The sequence below is a fragment of the Fusarium odoratissimum genome (genome assembly GCF_000260195.1).
Source record: "Fusarium odoratissimum NRRL 54006 unplaced genomic scaffold supercont1.17, whole genome shotgun sequence".
Lineage (NCBI taxonomy): Eukaryota > Fungi > Ascomycota > Sordariomycetes > Hypocreales > Nectriaceae > Fusarium > Fusarium odoratissimum.
The window spans coordinates 600,634-616,843 of NW_022158703.1; the positions used below are offsets into that span (position 1 = coordinate 600,634).

At 50.3% G+C, this 16,210-nt stretch overlaps 8 protein-coding genes across 8 annotated transcripts; 2 read left to right on the plus strand and 6 right to left on the minus strand.

Moving 5' to 3' along the window:
* Nucleotides 1-6: 6 nt before the first annotated feature.
* On the minus strand, nt 7-3,990 carry FOIG_10184 (Cu2+-exporting ATPase). Its single transcript, XM_031210486.1, has 2 exons — nt 3,547-3,990; nt 7-3,482 (listed from the first exon to the last, which is right to left on the minus strand). Exons 1-2 carry the CDS (start codon nt 3,666-3,668, stop codon nt 305-307), a joined length of 3,300 nt encoding a protein of 1,099 aa, XP_031059964.1. The 5' UTR covers nt 3,669-3,990; the 3' UTR covers nt 7-304.
* A 569-nt stretch (nt 3,991-4,559) lies between these two features.
* FOIG_10185 (uncharacterized protein) lies at nt 4,560-5,989 on the plus strand (the record flags this gene model as incomplete). Its single annotated transcript, XM_031210487.1, has 3 exons — nt 4,560-5,079; nt 5,175-5,560; nt 5,645-5,989. 3 exons carry the CDS (start codon nt 4,560-4,562, stop codon nt 5,987-5,989), a joined length of 1,251 nt encoding a protein of 416 aa, XP_031059965.1.
* An 828-nt stretch (nt 5,990-6,817) lies between these two features.
* Nucleotides 6,818-7,030, minus strand: FOIG_10186 (uncharacterized protein; the record flags this gene model as incomplete). The annotated part of the gene is made up of 1 exon (XM_031210488.1): nt 6,818-7,030. One exon carries the CDS (start codon nt 7,028-7,030, stop codon nt 6,818-6,820), a length of 213 nt encoding a protein of 70 aa, XP_031059966.1.
* Nucleotides 7,031-7,338: 308 nt separating this feature from the next.
* Nucleotides 7,339-9,437, minus strand: FOIG_10187 (uncharacterized protein; the record flags this gene model as incomplete). The annotated part of the gene is made up of 6 exons (XM_031210489.1): nt 7,339-7,623; nt 7,693-8,120; nt 8,176-8,438; nt 8,612-8,974; nt 9,051-9,097; nt 9,190-9,437. The coding sequence occupies 6 exons, from the start codon at nt 9,435-9,437 to the stop codon at nt 7,458-7,460; spliced, it is 1,515 nt and encodes a 504-aa protein (XP_031059967.1). The 3' UTR covers nt 7,339-7,457.
* Nucleotides 9,438-10,154: 717 nt separating this feature from the next.
* Nucleotides 10,155-11,249, minus strand: FOIG_10188 (uncharacterized protein; the record flags this gene model as incomplete). Its single annotated transcript, XM_031210490.1, has 3 exons — nt 10,155-10,650; nt 10,755-11,103; nt 11,154-11,249. 3 exons carry the CDS (start codon nt 11,247-11,249, stop codon nt 10,487-10,489), a joined length of 609 nt encoding a protein of 202 aa, XP_031059968.1. The 3' UTR covers nt 10,155-10,486.
* Nucleotides 11,250-11,444: 195 nt separating this feature from the next.
* On the minus strand, nt 11,445-12,307 carry FOIG_10189 (uncharacterized protein; the record flags this gene model as incomplete). Its single annotated transcript, XM_031210491.1, has 3 exons — nt 11,445-11,670; nt 11,725-11,811; nt 11,865-12,307. 3 exons carry the CDS (start codon nt 12,305-12,307, stop codon nt 11,445-11,447), a joined length of 756 nt encoding a protein of 251 aa, XP_031059969.1.
* Nucleotides 12,308-12,691: 384 nt separating this feature from the next.
* FOIG_10190 (uncharacterized protein) lies at nt 12,692-14,336 on the minus strand. The gene has a single exon (XM_031210492.1). It carries the CDS (start codon nt 14,216-14,218, stop codon nt 12,749-12,751), a length of 1,470 nt encoding a protein of 489 aa, XP_031059970.1. The 5' UTR covers nt 14,219-14,336; the 3' UTR covers nt 12,692-12,748.
* Nucleotides 14,337-15,332: 996 nt separating this feature from the next.
* FOIG_10191 (uncharacterized protein) lies at nt 15,333-16,199 on the plus strand (the record flags this gene model as incomplete). Its single annotated transcript, XM_031210493.1, has 2 exons — nt 15,333-15,561; nt 15,628-16,199. The coding sequence occupies exons 1-2, from the start codon at nt 15,348-15,350 to the stop codon at nt 16,197-16,199; spliced, it is 786 nt and encodes a 261-aa protein (XP_031059971.1). The 5' UTR covers nt 15,333-15,347.
* Nucleotides 16,200-16,210: the final 11 nt, after the last annotated feature.

Sequence of the window (16,210 nt, forward strand, 5' to 3'; positions counted from 1 at the left end):
CTAATCTTGAGATTGCTTTGGTTTGGAGATGAAGAGATGTAAGATCGAATCATTCACAGCATGTCATATTGGGTTATGGTGTGGATAGCTAATATGCTGCCTGAGGTGTGTTTTGAGAATGTTACTTTGAGTTGATAGACCTGATAGCTAATGGAGGCATTTCGTGCCTTACCTCGACAGCATGGACGTGACTGTTTGGGCGGAAAGGTAGTCTTTTTGTAACTGCATTCCTTTCCCAAGTTGAAAGCTCATCAAGCAGACTTGAATATTGCAATGCATATCAAGACAATGGTCACACACAAACTCAACCTTCTATGTTCTGTAATGGCACATACCCAACCTCTTCCTCCTTGCCTCTGCGTCCCATCATCTCCCTCACCCAGCCGACGATTCCCCTTCCCCATACCCACCTCTCCGCCTTGGGCTCCCCGCCGCCGTTCTTCGCCACCTCATCCATCCAAACAGGCCTTGTCCAGGAGTTGAGCATCAGGCTGCTGACCACCACCGTCACACTGCTGAACGCCATCGCAAGACTCGCCATTATAGGATGTACGATAAGCCCGAACGGAAGGAAGAAGCCCATGGCAATCGGGAGGCCGATAGCGTTATAGATGCATGCCCATCCGAGGTTTATCTTGATACGGCGGAAGATGGTGCGCGTAAGCGCCAGCGAAGCAGGTATTATCATAAGCTCTGTCGGCCTCATAAGCACCATATCAGCCGCCTCCATCGCGACATCTGTTCCGCTTGCCATAGCAATGCCCACGTCCGCCGTCACAAGTGCCGGGGAGTCGTTAATGCCGTCGCCAATCATGCCGACAACCTCGCCACGGTCCTGGATCTCTTGTACGATAGCCTGCTTCTGATCGGGGCTAACACCGGCGTAAACATTGTTGGCATCGATACCCACAGCAGAGGCGACAGCGAGTGCGGTAGACCGTTGGTCGCCAGTCACCATGGCGGTATTTATGCCCATGCGGTGCAGGACCGAGATAGTCGCTGCAGCATCCTCTTTGATTGTGTCGGACAGGCACACATGGCCCGAGTAAAGGCCGTCGATGGCAACGAAGATGTTGGTGGTTCCAGCGCTGCGGGGATCGCTCTTGGCCTGCGATGTGTCCTCGCCAGCGGACAGGTTAAGCTTCTCTGCGGCCTCGATAGCATCTTTGGGGACATCGATACCGCCATCCTTCAAGAATATCAGGTTGCCAACCAGTACCATGTATCGTGACCGGTTCGCGGTAGCTGGCTCGACAGTCACACTGACACCCTTGCCCACAACCGCTTTGAAGTCTCCAATGCTGCCATCAATGGTTCCTTCGGGCGCCATACCTAACTCGTTCTTTGCAGCGCCCAGGATAGCCTTGCCCACAGGATGTTCGCTCCCCATCTCTGCTAGACCAACGATGGACCACCATAGTCGTCTACTGACCTCGCTTCTTGTCCATTGCGGGACGAGACCTATGCTGGCCACACTCATCTTACCATAAGTTATGGTGCCAGTTTTATCGAGGACAACCTGCGTGACCTTGGTTATACGTTCCAGGACAGCACCGCCTTTTATCAGAATTCCGTTTTCGGCACCGACTCCGGTACCAACCATCACGGCCGTGGGCGTAGCTAGTCCAAGAGCACACGGACAAGCAAAGACAATGACGGAGATACACAACTTAACGCAGACTACGACCTTGCCGCCGCTATTATCCTCGAGGAAGATCTCCGGAGGGTGGGATAAAACGTGACAGAGGACCATCCATACAAGGAACGTACCAAGGCCGAGGATGAGAATCATGGGGACAAAGTAGCCGGCTATTGTATCAACAAGCTGCTGAATAGGGGCGCGAGCGGTTTGTGCGTCTTGCACTAGCTTGACAATCTGACTTAGCTGGGTGTCATGGCCAGCTCGAGTAACACGGACGTCGACCCGTCCATCACCGTTAACAGTGCCGGCGACGATACTATCACCCATGTGCTTCTGAACAGGCATAGCTTCTCCAGTAACCATACTTTCGTCAACAAATGTAGTGCCTCGAACCAGAATGCCGTCTGCTGGAATTTTGTCACCGGGCCGGATGACCACAATATCGTCAACTTCAAGCAGCTCTGTTGGGATGACCCTTTCCTCCCAAGCAGAGAGGCCAGGTTCATGAGTCCGAGGTGTCTTAGACGTTGGGGGCTCGTCGGATGATTTTGCCCAGCTCTCTGCTGCCTTTTCCACAGCGATCGGGTCAGCATAGATGGTAGCTCTGGACGGAGCTAGTGACATAAGACGAGACAGCGCCTTAGAAGTCTGGCCCTTGGCCCGGTTCTCCAGCCACCGAGACAGTGTGATGAATGTGATGAGCATGGTGCATGTGTCGAAGATCGTGGAAGGTTTAGAATGCGGCTCAAGAAGGACAGAGATCAGCATTGAGAAGACGCTAAAGAGGAAGGCACATGATGTACCCAGAACGACGAGAACATCCATCGTTGGCGATCTATGTTTAAGAGATTTATACCCAGAGATATAGAATCGCTTGCCAATGCCGAATTGAACAGGCAATGTGAGAACGAGACATACAATGTCACCCAGGAATAGACCAGGTATGAGTTCGAAACGTCCAATGTCTATCACTGGGAAGGCCATAGGAATAATCATGCCGATGAGGAGAACGGGGATCGCGAAGGCAAGTGACGTCCTGAACGCTGTCCGCCACTCGGTAATCTCGCGCGTTTTGGCCAGCGACTCAAGCTGCGCGTTGTTATCCTCGCCACTTGCAACGAGGGCATTCAAGCCCTGCACCTCTATAGCCTCAACAATGCCACGAAGTCCTATAGTCCTGGGCTGGTAGATGACTGTCAGGCGGTCCGTACTGAGGCTGAGAGATGCGGATCGGATGCCCTGGACTGCAATGAGGCCTTCCTCCAGAAGCTGGGCAGTAGTCGCATCTTTGCAGCCGAAGACCTTGAACTGAGCGGTTGACGTGTCTCCTCCCTGATGGATCGAGTCGCGCTGCGTCGATAAAATAGTAACATCAAACCCGCGATCGTCGATAATCTCGGCTATCTTCTCCGGCGAAAGCTTCGTCTCGTCATAAGTGATAACGGCTCGTTCCGCCAAAAGGCTAATGTTGAACTTGAGCACGCCGGCCACGCCGTTGAAGCCGGCTTCAACGGCGGACGTGCAGGCTCCACATGTCATGCCCTCTATGGCGAAAGTGGTCGTCGCAGTTGTCGTTGCAGACTCAGCTTCGCTCCCAATCGCAGTGCCCTGGTCGGAGAAGTGGTTGTTCAATCGAGTAGTCGCGGGGTTGGAACGATCGGTCGAAAGAACCTCAGCATCAAACCCACGGTCCTCGATGATCTCCTGTATCTTCTCGGCAGGTATGATGTCCGGGTCATGTGTGACGACGGCGCGCTCCATTACGAGGCTGACGGAGACTGTTCCGACGCCGTCAACGCCTTTGAAGCCGAATTCAACGGCCGATGTGCAAGAACCGCATCTGTTGAGGTTACAGAGTTAGCTTTAGAGAACGAAATGAACGAAAGTAAGAGTTGGCGACGCACGTCATGCCGCCGACCTGCAGCGTGGTTGTTGCCAGATGTGCGCTCGTGGGCGCTGGAAGCCTGCTGGCACTGGCATTTCTGTCATCGCCATCTTCCGGCAGACGCATATAGGTTTGTCCCATCGCAGCGACAGCGACAACGACAGCAAGCAGTTCTCAGGGATTTTGGTCGTGGAGTTGGTGTAGTGGAGGGCCTCACAAGCGCGCCAGGCCACTAGTCTACCGGCTGGGACGCTAAATGGATCTTCGGGATGCCGTCAGATCACGGTAACTAGGCTGAGTACGGGGGGGTGTCGTTTGCTGAGAGGTGCACCGAGAAGACCGGCTTCTTCAGGCGGAGAGTAAGCGATGAGGGGATGCGATTGTGAAATTGTAAGCCAGAAGAGAAAGGAGAAGGAGAAAGAGGAGAAATCCTGCTTCTGGGTGACACAACAGAAGGTCGCAGGCTGTCCGATAATTGAGATTGGGGGCGGGCGCTTAGGTACCTTAGTCTAAAGAGCACCCCTGTCTCGGTACTGGGGTCCTGTCGCGATCCACTTCCATCTCACCTCAGACGCTGTAAGGTAGTTCACGGCAGCGGACCTGAAACGGCAATATCCCGTCCCGTTGACCCTCTTTGCTTTTTGCGGCGGCCTGGCTTCCTTAGCTTCCGCCCTACCAAGCCACACGTTCCCTTCCTAGTGCAGTGCCCCCGGCATGGAATTAGCATATGCTACCAAATGACAATGACGGGCTTTGCCTCACTTGGGTTGGAGTGAGGCAGACATCATCTTCCTTCTTCTGGCATTCTCCCGGATAAAATAAGGCTGAGCATGTCCGCCAATCTCCATTGTGAAGAATCAAGGCCTCTTACATTGGATCATCTGTCCCAATTGGATAAGTGTTGTACGTGACACTATATGTACGGCTTGTTCTAGATTGTGACTTTTACGACACCTCCGCTTCACCCTTATTGCATGTTTATCGTCTATCATTTCATCTTCTGCCATACCATTCATATGTGCTTTGGTCGCCATGTCCATCGATATTGATCATCAGAACCCCTCCGACGTCTTGAAGCTGAAGACACCGGCTGTCACCATAGCTGGATCAGACGTCTCGTTCGACGACACCATGTCGACGAGATCCTCCCGCTCCAGTGTTCCGAGCGAGATGACGGGCCCTCCCGCCGCAGATGACAAAACGGAAGACTCTGAAGAGACCAAAGTCTCCGAGACTTCCAACAGAATTCTGGACGTCATTCTAGAATACTCTCTTCACAAGTTCGACAGCACCGAGGAACTGCATAGCGCCGGCAGGCCTAAGTTCCTAGCCGTCGTCTCACGCTTTGTCAGGGCACGGCAAAAGGTGGTCATGTGTCTGCCGGCATTCCCGTTCAAGTCAGCAAATAAGGTCGAAAAGGTGCTGGGTACCCTCCCAGATAAGGCTGAAGAGTTGGCACTTGCTAGACTAAACTCCATATGTGTCACCATTGGCCAATTCTATGAGCCTGGCGCAGAGCTGACTGTCATCTCAGACGGCCTGGTTTACAATGGTTCGTTCATCCTCTGCATTCCTCACTCGAAACAAGGTGAAAACTCTCACGGCTACTGGCACATCACTGACACTTCTTCTTGAATCGTCATCTAGACTTGCTAGGAATTTCTGACCAGGAGACCTGGCGCTACGGGTCGGCGCTACGGGCCATGGCCGAGCGCAAGGCCTTCTCTCATCTCTCATTCTCCCGCCTACAGGATTTGGTCGCAGTGAAGGGCCTGCCCAATGACCTTAATGAGCTCACGTACGTTGCCAACGCAACTAACTTCCGCCGGACCCTGTTCAACAAGTATGGCCGGGACGGCGATCTTGACATTGACCATGAAATCGCCACAAATCCGGACACGCTCGGGACGTACAAGGGGTACTGCCGCTTCCTCAAGTCAGATCTGCAGCACATTTTCGGCCCAGCCAAGAGCAGTGCCAAGTACAGGAAAGATGTCAAGTACCTCGCCAAGCAAATGCTGATCCGAGGATACGTAAGTTTCAAGTTCACTACTTCAGCCAGTCATTTCAATGCCTAGTCGAGTTCCCACAGCTAACAGAATCTCTCTTGTGATTAGGCTTTTGCGGGAGCCGTCAAAGCGCGCTTCCCGAACTATTTACGTCTCAGTATCCACCAGTCTACTGGAGAGCATAAGATTTCCATCAGCCTGCTCAACACCAAAAGCGGCTTTACGACGCCGTGGCATTGCAGCGTTGTATTGATGGCAGATGGTGAATGGCTTAGCGGCCTTACGGTCGACTTCAAAGCCGATCGGTTGCTGGAGCTCGTCGAGGAGGATGGCCGGCCGAGCTACTTCAGGGAGGTCCTCCGTCAGCGACCATACCTGATGGAGAACGCGAAGCCACGTATAGTTATTCAACAGGAGCCACAGGCCCATAGGCCCAGGATACGCGCATCCTAGGTCCACCGAGCGCCTGTGCAGAACGAGTTGTGGTTGAGGTTATAGCTTTGACTGCTGTCATAGCCTGGTGCAGGTGTACTAGGACCGCTCACCCTCACTTGCTCAGGACTAACTCCGACTCGAGGAGGCCCTGACGTGAATGGTTCAAATATTTACGAACTAAGATAAGAACGGACAATTTTATAGACTTTTAGTAACTTATAAAAGAATGAAACGAGATACCTACCGACTTCCGGGCGTAGAAGGACACTGAGACGCACCGCCAAATCTCATGTGACATGCGAACTGTGGTGCTTATACAGCATGCTGATTCTTCTTGACATCTGTAACGGTAGCAAGTAGGAGACACTGGTCTAAGAACCTTGGCTACCTTGCAACCTTTGAATGCCAGACTGGGGTGTCCAAAGCCTGGCAGCTCATGGTGGTGCAGAAGGGCGAGTGATTTTGACCTGGTCGACCCCTACACTTGGAGCCCGCATAGGAGCCATTGACTATCGTGGCCGAGGGCTTGTATCACTACACAAAGCTTAGACTATCTAAAGCTTTAGCAAATGTCTGGTGTTCTGGAGCAACATGAGACCTTTGCCGTTAAGACTATTCTGAGAATGAAAATGCCCTGATCCAGGCCAGCTTGAGGTCCAACGTCACCAAACGCTACATCCCCAGCATTTGGGGTATTCCTCATCGAGCACGCCTTTTCCAATGCTCTGAAGATAAGGGGAAATATTTGGGTGCTGTCGAGAAAATGGATCTGGGGTCCCTTGGCAGTTATCTTGACTATTAGGGAATATCTAAATTCAACAGCCATCTCAGCCCCTTCCCACCATCCTAGGTCTCGCTGGGAGCAGAGCTGTCATTCTTGACAATTGCAAGTTGCCGAATGCAGTTGATTGCAGTCAGGAAGCCGCTGAAATTCCGGCTAAGCTGCTCACGCTGGATCATTGAAACCGGACGTCCGATATTGTTGGTGATAAGTTTATATGGGAGGAGTTTATCGAGCTCGTTGAGGATGTCACTGTAACGTTGTCGGCTCATCTTCATGAATACCGTGCAAGCCCTTTGTTGACTCTGCTACAAGCGACGAACTTGGCGTCAGATCTGATTTCTCGCACTTTAATGCTTGATTTGTTCAAGGTTTAACAGTTTGGATAATAGATATTCTAATGTAAAGGTTCATGTATCTTTGTCACCTTCTAATTCTAACTCTTTATAGTTCTTATATACAGTCCTAAACTGTTGCCTGCTGGTACCGTAGAAAATCGCTCCATTGCTTAATCGGGAGCTTGCCCCTGAACACCAGAGCTAAACAAATTCCGCCGGCCCACGAGACAACACCATAATGGGGGCAGGGCAATATGGACACAGTGTCGCCAGGGAGTTCATAGTTTGCATAAACTTACTGGAGGAGATTGCTGTAGCCCTCTTAGATAGGGCAAGGCAAGTTGGCGTTTTGATAGTCTTCCGTAAATCACGCGATCTTGATGCGAGTCGAAATGTGTCCTTTCTTCGTCTGCAACACGACCAGGTCATGGTCATACGTGAGATCCTCAATCGTAGTGTCGAAAAGTTCGGCTTTCGGGATAATTCGAAACGCCATCAGGGCGGCCATGATATAGATCTCGCACAGCGCAAGACTGTAAGACACAACTGTCAGTACGAAATTTCCGACTTGGGCTTGCCCCGTCCTTTATGATAAAACTCACCTCTCGCCAACGCAAACCCTAGATCCCTTCGAAAACGAGATGAGGAATTTTTGCAGCGTGTAATCAGGCTTGCCGTCGGGCAACAACCACCGCTCAGGGTTGAATGCGTCGGGGTCGGGAAACAGCCGCGTGTCCCAGTGGTTGATCATGGCCGTCATGCTTACAGGTGTGCCTCGGGGGATCACAAATTGCGTCTTGCCATCTTGACTCTTATAGAAGAGTTCCTCCTCACGGGCAATGCGGGCTGATCGAGCGGCCGCCCCAGGCTGGTGCCGCAGAGACTCCTGAACGAGGGCCCAGAGGTATGGTCTCTGCTCGAGCTGTGCCCATTTGAGATTATTGGGATCAATGCCTTCCAGGTCTTTCATCAGACGAGCGTAGACTTTGGGTTGATGAAGTAGGTGAAACGTCATGACAGTAAGGATAGCCTGTATCGAGTCAGTTAGGCAAATCCGACCAGTCCACCATGGTGAGAGAACTGACCGCAGTGGTTTCGGTTCCAGCAACAAGGAAGACAAACCCCTCACCCGAGAGACGATACATGCTCTTCTCTTCCTCGGGCAGGACATTGGAGTTCAGAATCTCGTTAAATACACGGCCGCCATCGGGATTTGCCAGGGCAGTCTTGATGTACGCTGGGATAACATGATTCATCTGGTGCATTATCCTCTTGACATCCTCGCCCATATAGTCCGCGAACATGGGGAGGATATCAGCCAGCCGTCTGGCCAGCCCATTGTGGCGCACTGTTCGCCGTCAATTAGCATAACTGTCTAGTCGAAAGGGGTTCCACGATCAAGACTATGTTTCTGGGCCTCGCAGGGGCTATTGGTATAGCACAAAGCAGCCCAGAAGATATATCTGTACGCGCGAGACACAACCAAAACAAAGCGGTAGAAAGGGCTCTCTAAAGACGTACTCATGTAAGTGGTTGTCAAGAAGGACGAGGTCCAAGTTCCAAAGTTGGGCTCCCAGCCCTCCTGCTCGATGAAGCCCATAGGCTCTCCAAATGCGTACTGGGAGAAGACATCGGCGGTATAGCAATTGAAGGCGCCTTTAATTTCAAAGGCCTCCTTGCCGGTCCAGCGGAGCATTTTCTCAATAGCGAGCTTGGCGTAGTTGTACACTTCGTCCTCGAGCTTGAGCACCTGTCCGCGTGAGAAGAAACGTGCATGGGCAGCCCTACGCTTGCGATGTAGCTCGTGCGGCCCAGCAGTGCCAGTTGCCTGTGAGACTGGGCCAGCGCCTGCTATTTTGAGGTGGTGCTGCCATTTATCGCGGACTAAGAGAAATGTAAGCGGAAGAGTTTTATTGAGCCGAGAAGGTTACAAGCGAGGAAGGTAATTGTATAGACATACTTCGGCCTGGCTTTCCCGTGTAGATCTCATCGGCAAAGAACGGGTCGCTGCAATGAAGTTCATCAGGGCTGACGCGCACGATAGGACCTTCAATGACTATTAGTTACTTCAAATTTATCAGGAAGTCTTCATCAAGTACTCGCCATACTGCTCATGCATTTTCTCTATCCTCCTGCCATACCGACCCATGAGGATCCAGTCATAGTAGGCCTCATACACGTAAGAAGCGGCGGCAATTTTTGGGCCAGGAAACTTGGAGAGTGGGTGGAGAGGGGAAACGTTGTAAAGTGCGAGCGCGACACGATAACCAAGCCAAAGACCAGTGAGGCCAAACAGCGCCGAGGGACTCAGCAAACGCTCGAGAGCGATTGAATTGAAGTTGTCCATGGTCGATAAATGATATCCCAGTAATAATCTCGGGAGAATCGAACCAGACGCCAAAATAGATGACACACCAATAAGGCAACCCACAAATTTAACATCAACGGACTCTATATATCGATCGTGCCTCTCCACTGAACTGACTCTGCGGGCCAGGCATAGCGTTGGATGCGATCTGTATGCGGCAAACACCCGAAAGCGGGACTTGGGCCTGTGTTTGATGCTAGAACTGCAGTGGAGCGGTGTTTAACCACTTTCGGACAGTGCCGGCTCACCCACTCATCCCGCGAGCCTGCTTACACGGACCGGACCCTGCTGAGACACGTACTAAATTTAGGAGGTCAGCGTTGATGCCAGGGTCATTAGCTGCTGTTTGAGATAAGGGCTGATTGAGATGGAGGGGCCGCAAGTATGCAAAGCAATAGGGCTGTCACCGTTGCGGTGTCAGCGTTTGGCATAACTATCTTCGGAGCTACCTCAAAACGGCCCATCACGTGTCTAGCCGCTGCGCTTAGCAGGAAAATCATATAAACATGGTATTACAAGCTGATTAAGTAAAAAGTAATTATGAAACCCTTATTCTCTTTTATTTAATTTTCTCTTCATATTAGTAAAATTAAATATATATATATAGATAGGCATACGTCTGGTTAAAATTGCTAGGATAAGTAATACTTTCGATTAAGCGATTGATAGCTCGTAAACCTCCAAAGAGAAACAAGGTCTGTATTTCTGAAGACAGAGGTTGCGACCCTAGAAAGCTAAGGTACTGGCATAAAAAGGAAGAACTGGATGGGATCCCGTATTCTCTACGAGCTTTGGTCGTATGAAACAACTGACGTTGCTGGCACTGCATCCATGCTCAGCATCAATATCAAACTTCAGTGCCTAATCGTGTCTCGCTTCAGCTGTTCTGTTGGTGCTGCAGGGAACGTAAACTTGTAGCTGCATACCGTCATGATATGTTTCCCTTAGACCCAGAAGTTAACTAAGACATGAGCTCTCTCCTGGTCGTATTACACATGGGGCAGCGAGGAAGGCCGCAGCGCGGACAATTAGCCGCCGTTATTCTCATGCCACCTATTCCACAGCCGCAACATGTCCAGACCCAAACGACCTTTCTGCGTTTGGCCTTCTTCGATCGAAATGGACTTTTCCCTAGGGACATAGTGCTCACTATCGATGGTTCGTCCATCGCAGGTGCCAATATGTGGACTTTCTTGAAGCAAGCAATTTGCTGATCCACTCCAACTATGTCTTGATTCGTTTCAGAAGCTTGCGCCCGTCGCCAGTATGGAATTAAGCCGTATACCCTGGACGTACTTCTCCTTTCCTTGATAGATGGTTCTTTTGCAGGGTTTTTGGGCAGCATGGAGTACGTCAGATCGCACTTCTGACATGAAAATGTTTCCTCATCGTCTATTTTGACTGAACGGCCTTTGCAACCAGGGCTGGGGCACTTGGCCTCTGATACGTCCTTCTGTTCTGCAATCATCTTTATCGACATCGAAATTTGGCATCCAGGGCGGGCCATTGCTTGCCAAGCGATCTCAACATTTGAGTTCAGCTTATTTGTTGCTGCATCAGCACCGAGGAAGAAATATTGCTTTTTGGCGATATACTGCTGACCTGGACAGTTCTCGAACTGTTTATTGAGGAACATATCGACATTCTGGTAAATAGTTAGCTACCATGTGAACATTGTGCTGCACTCTCACTTACCGCCCAGTGCCTGAAGAAGTCATACTGTAACGTCGTTTGACGCCCGAGCACATCTTCAAAGCTGATGTTCTCAGCGAGAACGAGGAGAGGTGGCATAGAAATCGACGTGCACAGGCGGGAATAGTGTCTCATTAGCCCTGGAAACAGTAACCAGGCCTTCATAATGAGATTGTGCAGATCTCGTATGACAGCACGAAGACTGGCAACGAGAGGTCAGTTCATGAAAACTAGAATTCAGCGGTATTTACCTACAGTTTTGGTAAGAGCGTTTGGGTGGTCTCTTCTTGTTGGCTAGTCATGTCTTGTTGAGACGAAGTACTGGGTTGGGCCCCCCGGTGTTGTAGTCACATTCATGTCGGGCTCTTCCAAGTATGCTACTACCGGTCGGCGACTTGCACTTGATTGAGAGTTTTCAATAACTTGAGGCGGCGCAGGTGCGTTACCAGGTTGGTGTTCATCGTCCTGAAGGTCAAGCAGACTGAGTTGTTCTCGAAGTTCTTCGATGCTAATGATTCGGCTACAAAAAAGGTTCAAAACTATTCACATTCAAAGACTCATAAGTAAGACATACCGGTCTTGGAGTTGTGTTATGACCTGTTCATTCTGGACTTTGATTATGTTGAGCTGACTATTCAGCTCATCGAGGTCGTTACGGTCGCTTGCGTCCTAGTCAGCATAAGAAGCTGGACAGCCATCGACAGATCTAAATACTCTTCTTGTAGTTGAGTGACGAGGTTTAACGTCTGAATCTGTGTCCCAATCCTTGACCGCAGATCATCAACATGCTTCGAATAGACTAGCGCCCATTGCGCTTTTCTACCAACACCGCGATACCATGCTGACGATCTTTGAGGACCTAGGCTAGCATCGAATTTGGATATCAGGTCGAGGAAATTTGCTAGTGTAGATAAAGTGAGATCTGCTTGTTTCCGCGCATGCTCTGCAAAAGGGTTGTTGCTTCTTTGCCTCGTCGCGCCGGTTTGCTGTTGGTGCAGGTGTGACAAAACGTCTTTCAAAAGGTTCAAATCGGCCAGCACTTGAAGATAATCTCCTGCAGCGCCACCTGTGTTTTTCAACGCTTGGGTGATGTCGACGATTAACTTCACGGCGCTAACGAAGTCGCCGGCAGAGAATCCAAAGGCTGGTACAGTCATTGTATCGTCTGATGTAGTTTGGAAGGTTATTGACAGAGAGAAGTGACAGGTTTGCGGGATCTAGATGCATTGCGATAAGGAATGGTCAGACTAGAATGCCTTGGGCATGCCTTGGGTGAGGTTGGGCCAATACTATTGATCCTGGGCCATCTGCAGCACACTACAGAGCCCTTTAGTGGTCGCCCTCTCAGCCTACTTTTCCCGCTTCAATCAATAGGACAAATCGAGGCCCCCCCCTTCACGAGAACAGGTTCATCTTATTGGGCACCAATGTACTTCTTCATTTGCCCGACACCGCCTCTCAATCTCACATGTGTTCCAGCATTAAAGTACTGATGACTAAAGCATTACAGCATGGCAAACCCGACACTACTCAAAAGTTCCACATCGTTACTGACCCTCCATTGTCGCAATCGATAGAATAAAATAACTGTGGTATCACTATACTGTCCCTTTGAGGGCCATATCTACCTCCTTCGCAATTCCAATGCTCCCTCGCAACACGCGCTTCTCCTCATCTGTCAGCTCCAGTACTTCCGTATCAGTCATACAGCTCATATCATCCTTTGTCCTTCCTTTATGCCATTTGCCATCCATCATCCAGTACTCTGGGACTTCATAGCCATCTGGGTCTACACGTTTGTTCTTCAACAGGCTTCCATTGTACCATAACAGCTTATCCTTCTCATCAGTATGAGCAATGACAAAGCTACAAACCTTTGTCACATTTGCTCCTTTGCTTTCACCCCAGCCGATCATTGAACCATAATGCGACTCAAACTCATAACTGGACCCGCCAAGCTCAAGGCCAAGCCACCAAGATTCCTTGTCCCCGTGACCTTGCCTGTAAGTGACTTCTTCTCGAACATTGTATGTGTTCTGCCATGCGACATGTAGAAGACCAACAAGAGTACTTACTCGCGCCTTGTTGAGGACTACTGCACCCGAATCACATTCTTCGGCGTAGTCTTCTGTCCATACAAGTGATTTGTTCATCTCCGCTGAAGGCTCCTTGATCTGGTCCTTCCACCATTCGTGCCTTTCTTTGAACGCATGTTGCCAAAGCAGTCTGTCGTGGAAGAGTAACGCTCCTTTCTCGATATATGCTGTTTGCGCAAACAGCCTTTCCGGTTGTTGAATGAACACAGCATCAGCATCTAGGAGGATGACTTCTTCAAAGTGCGATCCGAGTAATGCAAAGGCTTTGATGGCCCATCCTCCGTCTTTGAGCTTCAGACTAGTATCGTCAAAGACGGTGAAGATATCAAGAAACTCGACATCAGTTGCGCCAGTGAGTTTCGCTATCCTGTCACGTTCCTTTTTGGGCAAGTCATCTTCTCCAGCATACACAATCTGTATAGGCAAGCGACAGCCCAAGACTTTGCGCAAGCTCACAATTAAATGGCCAGCGAAGCGAACTGATTGCTCTCCACCACCAACAGGAATTACAATTCCTCTGGACCCTCTGTCAAAAGAGTGTCGAAGGTCAGAGAGTGGTGTTTCTGATCCGGGATTCCGTGGTGGATTCCGGAGGAAAGGGAATATTTGTTGGGCTGTTATCTCCGTGACATCCTGGAGCTGCCGCCCAACTTTTGAAGTCGGGTCAAGTTTGTCAGACTTCGACAGCCATTGACTCAACTCTCGTGATCGTTGACCGACCTCCCAGAACGTACTTTTATAAGGAGCCTGTACAGGATTTTCGGCATATTCCTTCGCCTTTTGGGAGATGTTCTTCAGCTCAGACTCGCTGATTGGTGGCGTCCAGCTGTAAGATAAGCTGGTCGAGCCCTTCCAGGTGATAAGAATAAGTAAAAGGGAAAGACCGCCGAAGATACTCAATCGCACAAGGGCCCGAGGAGGGTCTCTGAACATTTGGCCGAGCCGTACTATGAATGCCGATGCCAGCGACATGTTCACAGATGGTAGATTTAGGCTCAAGGTCGTGTGACGTGATGTAGAATGAGAATGGGAAAGGGGAGAGCACAGTGAGCGGCACCTAATTAAGCCTCCGTGCGGGTCAGGATGACACCCCTGGATTCGTGTTGTCAGAGATTTCTGCCTTGGTCCAACCACCGATGAATGTCACATTACCTACAACCAACAGCATAATGACCAGTAACCAACAAGACAACCATGGATCAGGCTGTGCCGCCCCCGTTGGCACAAGGTCTTGGCTCAGGAAGTTCCCAAATCCCAGATCTTCCTCAGCGCAATCTCTTCCAAGTAATATTTCTGTGTTTTCTGAGAGCTTGATACGGATATTATCCGTCTCATCTTGACTCTGAATGTCATCAATGATAGGGTGCAGCCAAGGTGCGTGAGTTCAGCTACGTGGAGAAATTGCAAAAGCTTGAGATAATCCCTGCGTCGTCATGCAGGGGCCCCAGGTTTCTCCAGTGGTCTGACTCGCTGATCATTAACTCTCTCGAGTCGCCCAGTCAGACCAGTCTGCTTGTTAGTTAATGATTCAACTGTTGGTAGCAACTCAAGGATCCTAGTTCTAATCCCCCCCAGTTAACAATGTACTTTCTCTCTGTGCTCTGTTCAATGGCGTATCGGTATTAACTCTCCGTATGGAATGGAATTGTTAACAACTCAATTTCTCCGGGAACACATGTTGGAGTTGGGTTTGAATGGCTTCACGTCGGTTATCGAGGGGCTAAAAACCAGATATTGGAGTCTCTCTCCACGAGTAAAGAAGTATCTGCCGAAGTTTTCGCTTAAAAGACAGATGACTGAAGACTGAAGACCTGTAACAGGCCCTTATCTATGCTATCCAATTGAAGTGCTCAAACTGTCCCAGGGAATGCAGCCAAGCGAGCAGGGTGTTGGAAACTGGCGGTTACAGAAGTTCCCGGCCACTTACTTTGATACTGTCTGTTGGTAAAAGCCCAAGATTTCCCCCCGTACTCGTAGTACTCATGCTGCTTCCGCCCTCTACCGACTGCTCAGTCTTTCTTCGCCTGAAGATCTTTCTATATATCCAAATATGCATTTCAGTTTTGTGCTCAGCGTTTCCTACGCCATTTTACAGCCAGCAATGGCTCAAGAGGGCGTGTGCTGGGGTGTCGACGGCAAGCAGTGGACCAACAACAAACAGTGCCCAGGCTCCTCGGCCTGTTGTGGTGAGGGGGCAACTTGCATGCCAAATCGGCTCTGCAAGAACAAAGGACAAGGAGAGAATGAGTTTGTTCGAGGCCCATGTGCAGTTGCACCATATGACAAGAAGAAGTGTGCTGCTATCTGTCTTTACGGTTCGTTGTTTTACCCGTGTGCTGGCCAATCATGGCATGCTGACATCGACTAACTCTCGCTTCCAGGGGAGAGAAATAATCGATTCCCGCGTGTGAAACGATGCGACGATGGCAGCTACTGCTGTTCGGAAGACGATCCTGGATGCTGCGCCGGTAAACGCGGTGTCTTCCTCGACTCAAAAGGCAACATTGAGGATGACGTGACTTCTTCAACCGTATCTTTGGTCGAGACCACCTCCTCAGCTGAGACAATATCATCTACAATCACGGATGCTTCCGTGACGGCATCCTCCGATCCAAGCCCCACGTCAGACGAGACGGAAGAAACGAATACTGGGACTCCCGAAAACAGTCAAGGCATGAAGATCGGACTTGGTGTTGGTGTCCCGGCCGCTGCCGTAATCGCTGGGCTATCTGTTTGGCTCTTCCTTCGTAAAAAGACTGCCAAGCATCAAAACCAGAGTACAGCTGTTTCGCATCCCGCGACGTACCATTACCCACAACCAGGAGGTCCGCCAGACGTCTCCCAGGCACATCTATACCAGCAACAATATCCTCATGCATATGAGCACTATCCTGAAGTCGGTGACCAAAGAAGCACAAAGTCTCCTCCTACAGTACAAGAGCTCCAAGGGTGATATCGGTGGCT